Genomic DNA, 12,032 nt, shown 5'->3' with positions numbered 1-12,032 from the left:
CTATATAATGACTGTGTATTTTGTATATATATATATATATATATATATATAATAAAAGAAATAAACAACCAAATAAATAAATAAAGAAGAAATAGTAGCTAAATAAATAAATTCACAACCTGAAAGATGACAGAAAGCAGGGAAATATAATGCTAAATGTAAATAATCAAACTCAACAAAACATATAGAACGTGAGTAGTTTGTAAAGAGAGCATAATAAACACATAACAGAGGCAAAAAAAACAAAACATTGTGACATTTGTTGCAGTTATCAAAGATTATGTGTCCAATCAAACCCTACAGTATTCAGCACAACTTCACTCTCTGAGATTAGACAGATGAAATATGGACAGGTGGTGTGATGCCCTCATCAACAAAACCACGCAAGTCAGAGGAAAACAGGAGCCAGGCTAAACAGGGTTGAAGGGTAAAGCACAGGCGTGTTATTATCATGTGTTTCAGCGCTGTCTGAGTCCTCAGGCTGTCGCTCCACACAGTAAATGTCATGAATTGTACTCAGAGAAATGCCAAAAATGACAGAATGCTCAAAACACTTCAGACACACAGAATGGAAAAGCCGTCACCATGACGACCGCATGCAAAAAAGGAGGGAAAAACTGTGAAACACTCATTAAGAACACTGACATCTGAAAGAACGACGACGCCTACAGATCCAGATGGAAATCAAGAACATTTACAATCCGTCACTCAATACAAGACGCTGCTCTGATGTACTGTATATAGATCATCAAGCACGCATTAATCAAAAGTGGCAGTAAAGACATTTCTAATGTCACAAAATATTCTATTTCAAATAAATGCTGAACTTTCTATTCATCTGTGAATCCTGAAAAAATAAAATGTATCACAGTTTCCACAAAAATATTGTGCAGCACAACTGTTTTCAACATTGATAATTAGGGTTGGGTATCGTTTGAATTTGATCGATTCCGGTTCTGATTCTGCTTATCGATTCCGGTTCTTATCGATTCCTAATTCCGATTCCAATAAGATAAAAAAATCCATTAAACAAATTTTAAGTCAAATATTTAGATGTCAAACATATTTATTCTGTTTTATGTCTATGGTTTTATCAAAAAAATACCACAGAAAAAAAACAACTAGACTAATATAAATTTTATATTATAAAACATTAAATTGGTAAAGACAAGTAAACAAATTAATTAGCAATAGCATAAATAAATAAAACTGAACAAATGTCAGGTACAGAAATTGAAATCAAAAGTTTAAAAACACTGTATAGTTTTCTTTTCATAAATAAAATATTGATTAATCCTCATTAAATTTACGAAAGATATTCAGTCAGTTAATGATTTTCTTTTGTTCTTTGATTAACATTAATGATAGGCAGCACGTTTATTAAACGGCTGTCTCTTTAACACACCGAACACACACAGATCTAAAAATACTGTTACACATGCGTTTTCTTTCTCATCTGTTTACGTTCACTTAAGACAAAAAAACGGCTGTGTTTATGATGATATACTGACGTATTTCATGCATACTGGTCGAGAGATGTGAAAGAGAAGTCAGTTCTGGCCCGGAACAACCTTTGTGGAAATGCACGGAACAGTTCGAGAACGGACACCGGTCGGGAACCTGCATCGGGACCACTGTTCTCTGTGCTCGCGCTTCAGATGTGTGCAAGTTCTTTCCCTTCCTGCACTTAAATAGTTTAAAATCACATTAAAATGCGAACGCGGGAATCGTTAAGCGGACTCGAAATGCACATGTCTTATCGAATATCCGATTATTGGAAATTTGGAACCGGTTCTCGATACCCAACCCTATTGATAATAATCAGAAATGTTTCTTGAGCAGCAAATCAGCATATTATTATGATTTCTGAAGATCATGCGACACTGAAGACTGCAGTAATGATGCTGGAAATTCAGCTGCGCATCACAGAAATTAATTACACTTTAACAGATATTCTCATAGAAAACAGCTGTTTTACATTATAAAAATATTTCTTAATTTTACTGCATTTTTGATGAAATAAATGCAGCCTTGGTGAACAGAAAAAAACATATAGAAAATATGTAGACTTGTTTTCTTGAGACAACTTAAGATAATCTGATCTCTTTTTCTCTTTTCCCGTATTTTTCTAAAAGTGCTGATGGTCTGAATGTTGCAGACACGCGGCTCAGAGGACTTAGGGCCAGAGGACGTGGAAAGACAGAGAGGTTCAAAACAAGTGGAAAAGGCTGCGAGCGAGAGCTTCTGGCAGCACAGACGATGGAAACACTGGAAGGAGACGCAGTGAAGAATGTGGAAGCAGAGTGGTCTAAATGAACCTTATGAAGAATGTGGGAGCAGAGAGAGAGAGAGAGAGAGAGAGAGAGAGAGAGATGAACTTCCTGTAGAGTTCAGCACTCGGGACGGATTGTTTTCCACAGCTGGAGTGAAACGCAGCCAAAACTCCCAGAATCCACCTCAAACACAGCGATGCGTCTGAGGAAAGTGCTGATCTCAACGCTCTTCTCTTCCTCCTGAACGCCGCTTTACTCCGCTCAGAACAGACAGTCAGAAGTGGAGAAGAGGAAGTGATGCGTTTATCAAAATGTCATCATGTGGCAGATAAAAGTCAATCTCAGTTTCTGCATGCACGCACACACACACACACACAATAACACCAAATCAAGGATCAATGCGGTCTGTCGTCATGTATACTGATGATGTGACAGCTGTCATCAGACAGACTGATGAGAGTGATCTCATGAAGACTCATCAGTCTTTTCTTGACCTTCTTAACGAGTCACGTAACAGTGAGTATCTGCTGTGTGAGAGAGACATCAGATCTCACAGAGACGCCGCAGATCAGCACAAGACTCCACTCCTGCAGGTCTGAACCTGTGACCGGCTGCAGACTGCTCCACTAAACACATCCTTCAACAGCCAAAGACAAACATACAGACTGAAGAGTGCAAAATGCACTAAACATATGTGGAACAGTGGAATATGTGCTAAAAATAAGTCATAAACAGCACAGCTTAAGAAAATATATTTTAAGGTATTTTTGTTTTTTATTTTGTTACAAATCTCTAAATATATTAGAGCACGAGTGGGGAAAAAACTTCCGATCATAAAACACATTTTGGGTGCATGTAAAATGTATTTTTAAAAATACATTTGGACAATATAAATATTTACATTAAATATATATTTTTTAAATGGGCCACAATTTATATAGTAAATTATTTGCTCAAAAAAAAAAAAAGATTCAATCTTAAAATACTATTTGTACTATATAAACATATGTGACCCTGCAGCACAAAAGCAGTGTTAAGTCGCTGGGGTATATTTGTAGCAATAGCCAACAATACATTGTATGGGTCAAAATTATTGTTTTTCTTTTATGCCAAAAATCATTAGGATATTAAGTAAAGATCATGTTCCATGAAGATATTTAGTAAATTTCCTACTGTAAATATATCAAAACTTAATTTTTGATTAGTAATATGCATTGCTAAGAACTTCATTTGAACAACTTTAAAGATGATTTTCTCAATATTTAGATTTTTTTGCACCCTCAGATTCCAGATTTTCAAATAGTTGTATCTCTGCCAAATATTGTCCTATCCTAACAAACCATACATCAATGGAAATATTATTTATTCAGCTTTCAGATGATGTAGAAATCTCAATTTAAAAAATGGACCCTTATTTTTTTTGCTCCAGGGTTACATATTTACATTATGTATAGTATATATTAAAAAAAAATGGCCCATACATAATTTACATAATTCAATAAATAAATAATTTACATAATTTTCTTTCAGAAATTTCTAGCAAAAAACAAACAAAACAAGAAACACACTAAACAAGGAATTTGCGTAGAAAGACTAAAATTAAAAAATAATTTAATAACAAATACAGAGTAAATAAGCGTAAAAAAAAAGAAAGAGTAAAGAAAGTAAAAAAACAAAAAAAAACTAATTTGTGTAAAGGTCCCTAAGAAGTGAGATGCCTATGTAGGCAGCAGACATTAAGACAGCTCACTAGGGTTTGAGCAGCTCTCCGCCGTCTCAAACACACGCAATCATTCTAGTCTCACAAGACAGATGTTTATTTCAACAAACTAACTAGACAGACTTTAATATTTAGCGTTGTGAGAGCAGACGAACATCTTTCATCATCTGAATCATTCATACAGACGTCTGATAACATGAAGCAGCGCAGGATCTGAACACAGCCACAAGTTTAAGTTTAAGTTGATTTGTTAACAGGAGCAATGCACATTAATAAACATAACTGTAAATGTGCCAGAATTAGCCAAAAAGGTCTTAAATAGTAGACAGATATGTACATATTTGATCAAGTTATCCAAGCTTAGCAAATTGTATTTTTTTTTTATATTGAACAATGATGAAACTGAACTGATTTCTTATCAAGAGTTTTTAGTGATTGCTTATACAAAGACTCTAGTGGTTTCAGAGTAGTAATACTAGCTTGCGACCAAGTAGTTAAATGATAAGTAATATGAGAAATAATCATGGAATGCACATACATCAAAGCAGCCACAAACTCACACAAAGCCTCTCGGAATGCCACTCCTTCCTGTTATTGCTGGTTGCTTAGCGACGGAGGAATCGCGCGGAAGTCGCTGTTCAAACAGCAGCATTCCAGAACGCAGCTGAAGAAAACGCTCTCGTAACGCAAAGCATGACGAGAGACGCCGGCCGATGTTTTGCCTCGCATCAATTTACGCTGAACATGATTTGAATTGTCATCAAAAGAGCAGAAAAACATTTGCATACCTGAGTGAAAGTGCTTTACATATCAGTTCATATCAAACACAAACAATATCAATAGAGCAATGTGTGGAGTACAGATTCTGGACCTTAAATAACAGTTTCTAATTTCATAAAAAAAAATTTAATAAATAAATAAATGAATAAAAGCTATAACTAACAGGTTGTTTAAAATCTAAAATAAAAGAAATTTAAAACAAACAAAAAATGAAAAAAATCTGAAATAAAATCTAATATAAAAATAAAACACTAAAATAAAATACATCTAAAATAAAAACGAATCTAAAATAAAAATAAAATTAAATAAATTAAATTGAAAATAAATTATAAAATAAAAATAAAATCTAGAAAAATATAAACAACCTAAATCTAGAATAAAAATGAATAAGAGTAAAATAAAAGTGAATAAATAAGTGAATAAAAGTAAAATAAAGAAAAATAAAATCTAAAATAAAATCTAGAACATATATAAATCACAAATAAAATCTAAAATAAAACTAAATACATTTCTAAAAAAATCTAAAATAATTCTAGAGTAAAAATGAGTGTAATATAAAATAAAAATCTAGCATAAAATAAAATGTTATTGTGGCAGGGGGAAAACCTTGCATCACTGTAAGAGGGTTCAGATTAGCGCTCAGTGAACAGGCTTTAACTGTATCTCTGCTGCTGGCTAACACTACAGTCTCCAGTGTTTCTACACAGCACTGTCATTAACTGCGTCTCTTTGCGTGTCCTGAACCGCTTGTTTGCTGAAGGATGATTTCAGGAGTGAACCGGACCAGCAGCGGATCTGATCCGTTACGTATACACAGGATAATGGATCGTTTCCAAGCGTCATATGAATTCTGATTACAGTCTTCAGGCATCCGTCATAGCAGGAGAAACACACTGAAATAATTCACCCCAGCATACAGCTCTCGAACATTCAGCAGTTTAACACAGAAGCGGCGGTCCCCCGCTGGCCTGCAGGAGCATTGCACTTCATGTTCAGGTCCGGAGCACGCTTACGCTGCCTTCACATGCTATCAGAATTATCATAAATATGAGTTTCCTGATCAGAAATTGGATATGAACGGCCTCAACAAAGGAGGCCGTTCTCTCTGAGCTTACTTCTCTGAGCTTATTTTGATACTCGGGCCATAAACATGTTGGAGGGACAACGGTTGCTGCTGTCAATGCTATTCTTTATTATTCTCTTTTTTTTTTTAAACATCTACATCACCTTGTCTTGTCGTTAAAGTAGTGCCTATTAATATATATAGGCATTTGAAGCATATTGTATGTATATAAACAGTGAAATAAGCATGCACTTGACCGAAATTCCAGAATCGTATCAAGCCGATTATCTAGCGCAGTGAATGTTTATGGTTATCAACCAGTGGAATATTACATTTTATTCTTTCCGACAACAAATCGTTTGAATGCAATGAGTTCGTAATAACGACTTCATAAGTGGGAAATAGGGAAATTGTTGCTGAAATAAAGCAACAACCCTGAAGCTGTACATGGCAGTGGTTTCATATTTAAAAAAAAGTTATAATAATTAAAATTAACCTGCACTTAATCTGTCACACTTGAATAATCACAAAGTGTTTGTGGCTGTGGTTTTTAGGAAGGCATCAGGTTGAGCGCTCAGCACATTTACATACACACAGGAAGATAAAAGCGTCAAAACACATTAAAAACGCTGCAGTCAGCCGTTCTCAAGCTGTTGATGTGGTGACAACAAACCAGCTCAGATTTGAGACGCACACCATTCTCCACCAAACCACTGCATGTTTCTGACTTCCTCTCTGCTGATCTTTTGTGCTCCTCGCATGCAAACAAACTCCAATCTGACAAATGAGTCCAAAACACGTCCGAAAATGCACAAACACAGACATGAATAAAACCTGTTTTGTGCTTGTTTAAACTGATGCCAGACACATGCGTGTGTCGAGTGTTTCAGTCCCAGAAATAACACTCTGTGAATAATCCAGAGCAGAAACACACAGGGTTTGATTAAAGCGTGTCGTCAGGTGAGATCGTCATCACAGCGATCCCTCGTTCGCCTGCAGGAACCAAACAAAGTCCTGCGATCTGACCGACGAGACGGAGCGAATCAATGTTGTGCACAGCAACCACAACAAATCTTATCAGATTCAACTGATGCTGAACTAAACTTCAGCGAGAAACCAGTCTGAAATCAGTAACAGTATCAGCACAGACACAGACTAGATTAGACTATACAGCAAAAACCACAGAAAACAAAAACAAACAAACAAAACACATTTCAATAAAAATGACAGACATAAATATTAGTATAGTAATTATACAGTTATTATAGAGTAAGTATACATGTTTTATTTTTATTTTATGGATTTCTTTTTATTGTTTTTTTTTTAGTAATTTTCATATTTTTTATTTAGTAATATTTTATTACTATTTAATTTTATTACTATTATTTAATATGTATTTTTATTATTATTATAGCCATACTGATATATAGTCACAAAATGTTGGCCAAATTGTCAAGTCCAATGACAAACAAACAAACAAACAAACAAACAAACAAACAAAGGAAGGAAAAAATAACCCAAACATTTCTGTCAAATTGAAAGCCAAAAATATTAGTACTGTAATGTAAAATAAAATTGTTCTTATATTATTGTGTTTTATATATTATATTTTTGTCTTTAATACCATTTATTTCTATTTTGTGCTTTTTATATTTTTTATTTAGTAATAATAATAATAATTATTATTATTATTATTATACATATAAAATATATTATAAAATTATATTTTACAATTAATAAAATAAAATGTATACATAAAGGTTATTATTATACCCAAAAAAAGGTTATTATTATTGCCATATTGACATGTATTCATAAAACTTTGGCCAAATTCTGCAGCCCAAAAGACCACTAACACAATATCAGAACAGATACAGACTAGACAGCAGATGAAGACGCTGCATGCGGTGAGAAAGCCATCGGTTATTTTTAGGATTGTGGGAATCTTCATGCAGGTTTATCACTTGCAGCCCACACAGCTCTGTTCGTGGGACATTTTTCTGAGGTGAATGAAGTTCACTGAAGCTCCAGCCAATCACTGAACTCCTGGGAACATTTTGTACGCAGAGAGGCCAGTATTACCCATGATGCTCCATCGATCAGCCGCGTGCGGCGCGGAGCGGCAGAAGCTCTCAGGCTGTGTGTCGGAGAACAGACTAAACATCCCAAAGCGGGCCGCTGCTATCTGCCTTCACTCTGTAAACGTCTGCACTGTGAAGAGATTTTCACGAGACACCAGCGAAAGATTAAAGCACAAGAGAGAATCCTCTGAGACTCACGCTCTCCGTGTGGAGCATCAGAGTTTACGAGCACATCAAAGAAACTGTTTGTACTCTTTAATCTACAACTTCACTGATATTTAGAATATTTAGATAATATTTATATTTAGAAGCATTTAGAAACATGTTGCCAGGTCAACAGTTCAAAAAAATAAAAAAATACTATTTTATTTATATAAAGTATACACACTTTACACTGTACACACTTACTATTTTATATTGAAAGTGGTTTTATATTATATTATTTATATTATTATTATTAGCATTATGATATTATTATATTATAAATTATAATATTTATTTATAAAATATACTTTTTACTTAATATAATTGCATAATATTTGGGACCACTGAGATATTTCACACTGTGACATTTCCATGACAAACATGGAAAAAGTTAAATATAATAATAATAACATTTTCTTCATGTATTCTTCATCCATTTTAATATGTATTTTGGATAATGTGGCTATATGTGGCCTTATGTGTTTGTATTGTGTATATGTGCAAATGTTTTGTTTAGCACTATGTAAAGTGACCTTGAGCTATGGAAAGGCACTATATAAATAAAACTCCTTCTTCATGGAGAATTTTGTATGAAAACATGATTAAGTGTCAACAACTGAAAAGGACCATTTCTTTGTGCAGTTTCCTTCTTTTATCTTTTAATATTGGGTGAAAAGTGATCTGGAACAGGCTCTTGATAAAAAGGAAAAACCGTTTCAGAATCATTCGGTAAACACAGATATCCCATGATCCTCCGGGCTTTCATTTACAGTACAAACAGAGGAAATCAGAGCACTTCTCTCTGGAATATTCTGGAGTATTTACTACCCTGGATAACAAAATCAGTGTTAAACTCAATAATTACAGGTTTAAAATTTCTTTTGAACTATAACTACAAACAGCACATCTATTATTGTAATGCATAATGAATATTTAAATGTCTAGTCTGCTGAGGCTGCATTGTGAGCGTGATTTATATTCGTGACATTTAGAAGCGGCAGATCCGTGTTAATGTCATCTTCATCAGTGACTCGTGTAAACGAAGCTGCAGGATGGAGAATCAAACCGTGTCAGTCGACTAGTTAAACCTGCATGAAGCCAATGAGCGGCTGTCATCTGTGCTTCCCTGATGACCCAAACCGACTGCTATCAAGACTAAACACTGACTGTTGACTCAGACACAGAAGAGCGGCGCTGTGAAATCAAGCCTGCGGTCGTGCTGTAATCCTGCACCGCTGTGACGTCTGGCAGTGGAAACACCGAGATCTGCTGTCTGAACACGCGTGACGATTCTGACCCAGACTGATGGACAGAACCAGACCCACAACAACAACAGCACAGATGGAAATACAGCTTCAGGACACTTCTAAATGGACACAGCATCTTAAATGTGCTGCTTAAGGCACAAGATGCTGAAAAAACTGTGAGACAATGGCCAGAAACATCTCTCTTATATCTGTGTGCATTAAAATATAATTTTTTTTTTTTTTATGAAATACATACAGGGTATGGAAGGCATTTTCTGCCAATTTTAAATAAATAAATGTAATTATAAAAATGAAAACCAGATGAACAATTTCATTATTTATTTTCATTTTTATAATTACATTTATTTATTTAAAATGGGCAGAAAATGCCTTCCATAACAGGGTGTGCAAAAACTAAATAAAAATATCTAATTAAAATTAATTACCATAAATTAAAATTAAAATGTAAATAAATAGGAGGAAAGTATAAATAGAAACCATGTAAAAATGAAATAATCCGTTTATTTACATACTAACTAAAATGTATTTATTTATTTTACATAAATTACAATAATTTTAAATAAAAAATGTAATAATGTACCAATAATGTACTAATAATAATAAATGGGAGGAAATTCTAAAAATAGAAAAAAGAAAAAAAAATTTAATAATTTACAACATGACTAAAATAAATAAATAAAATTTATTAAATACAAAGAATTACAATACATTTTAATAGGATAAATTAATTTAACCTTAAACTATTTTTAATTAAAAACAACAAATAATCAAATAATCAGTTTATTTAAAGACCAACTAAAATACAATAAATTACAATTAAGATTAATTACAAAAAAGATAAACGAAATACAATAAATGTAAAAATAATTAAATATAATAAATTAATTAATTAATTAATTGTTTTTTGATAAAGGGGGAGGTAATAATAAAAATAAAGAGAATATAAAAATATAAACTATAAAATATAATAATAAATAATAATAGAAAATAATGTGTTTATTTAAAATGTATATTTTAATGTACAAAAGATAAACAAAAATGTAAGTGCACCAAGCACAAACAAATTTTTTACATAAACTGTCCAGATGGTGGAAAGGGTTAATCAGCCAAATGAAGAAAGGGTTCCAGATTTTAGAGGATGCTGTGATGATCAATGCAAGAAAATCTAATATAAGCAGTAAGCACAGTATTGTAGTGTAACAGAGTGAACACTGTATGAGTGCGACTGGCAGATGTGAGCGTGTAAAGACTCTCTGCTCATCTCTGTCTGTCCGTCTGCATTCATACAGCAGAATGAATGACAGCATTTATCAGCCAAACAAAAGAGAAACCACAGCGTTTGTTTTGTTCACTGTACGCAGTGACTGACGGACGCACATCTGCACAAACTCACATTAACATTTAAACAGTCGTCTCCTCTGTGAAGGACATGTGTGACTGGAGTAATTATGCCTCCTAACTTCACCCATAATGCCTTAAAATACCGCTGATGTGGGCGACTCACTAGGGCTGTTAGCGCTGAGATTAACGCTGTTCTGCACGACGACAGAGGAACTGTCAGCATGGAGAACATTCAGGGAAAATGTGGTGACATCAATCAATCAATCAATCAATACATCTCCACACACAAGACTAGAGGTGTGCAAAACTATGGGACTAAGTCACTCACAACACCCTAGAAACTGCATAGCGACAGACTAAACACTCAGAACACCCTAGCAACTGCATAGCAACAGCCCAAAACACTTAGAACACCCTAGCAACTGAATAGCAACAGCCTAAACACTCACAACACCCTAGCAACTGCACAGCAACAGCCCAAAACACTTAGAACACCCAAGCAACTGCATAGCAACAGCCTAAAACACTCAGAACACCCTTGCAACTGCATTACACCCTAGCAACTGCTAGCAACACTCAGAACACCCTAGCAACTGCATAGTAACAGCCTAAACACACTCTGAACACCCTAGCAACTGCATAGCAACAGCCTAAACACACTCTGAACACCCTAGCAACTGCATAGCAACAGTTTGGCAGCGTAGTGGCACCTGCTGGACGATGATATGATGTGATAAGTTCTCACTACATAACAGACAGACGATTCACCTCCTCATAAAGCGCACTCACAGGAGAGACAGATGTGTTTTACTCACCGTCACTGCGATCATGGAGTCATCGGGCTTCCATTCCACCAGCTGATAGAAGCCGAACTGTGCAGCCGCTTTCCCAGACTCGATATAACTGACGATCAACACGCTGGGCTACAGACAGACAGAGAGAGTGAGAATTAGACATTCATTTGAGTCAGTGTGGTTTAGTTATGTACCGAGCCAGTCATCACTAGTACTAGTGCTGATAGTGATGTGCTGAAACATCTAAGAGTTAAATAGGGCTGGGTATCGATTCAGATGTCCCGATTCGATTCGATTTCGATTCGCAAGCTCTCGATTCGATTCTCGATTTTTTTGATTACATTCAGTGAATATAGTTTTAATACAAATGCTATTGATAGTTCTAAAAAATTAACAGTAAACATCAGTTTACAAATGGTGAATTAATAAAAAGAAATTAAGAACCACAGCCTGTATTTTAAACCTATTTTTTATTTTTGTATAGGGTCGTTTTTAAACAATAGAAGGG

The 12,032-nt window shown here is 34.5% G+C and overlaps 1 protein-coding gene across 1 annotated transcript in view; it reads right to left on the bottom strand.

Moving 5' to 3' along the window:
- Positions 1–12,032, bottom strand: part of LOC107735591 (RAB6A-GEF complex partner protein 1-like) — a 46,311-nt gene that overhangs the window by 22,027 nt on the left and 12,252 nt on the right. The window contains exons 2-4 of the mRNA XM_016547254.1: positions 11,546–11,653; positions 9,289–9,423; positions 2,828–2,899 (exon numbers count right to left, since the gene is read on the bottom strand). Of these exons, the coding sequence (XP_016402740.1) occupies positions 2,828–2,899; positions 9,289–9,423; positions 11,546–11,653 (315 nt within the window). The remainder of the gene's footprint in view (positions 1–2,827; positions 2,900–9,288; positions 9,424–11,545; positions 11,654–12,032) is intronic.

Source organism: Sinocyclocheilus rhinocerous, unplaced genomic scaffold (genome assembly GCF_001515625.1).
Source record: "Sinocyclocheilus rhinocerous isolate Xijiao unplaced genomic scaffold, SAMN03320098_v1.1 scaffold4933, whole genome shotgun sequence".
NCBI classification, from domain to species: Eukaryota; Metazoa; Chordata; class Actinopteri; order Cypriniformes; family Cyprinidae; genus Sinocyclocheilus; species Sinocyclocheilus rhinocerous.
The sequence above is the reverse complement of the archived record's forward strand: the minus strand, read 5'-3'. Positions and strand labels throughout refer to the sequence as shown.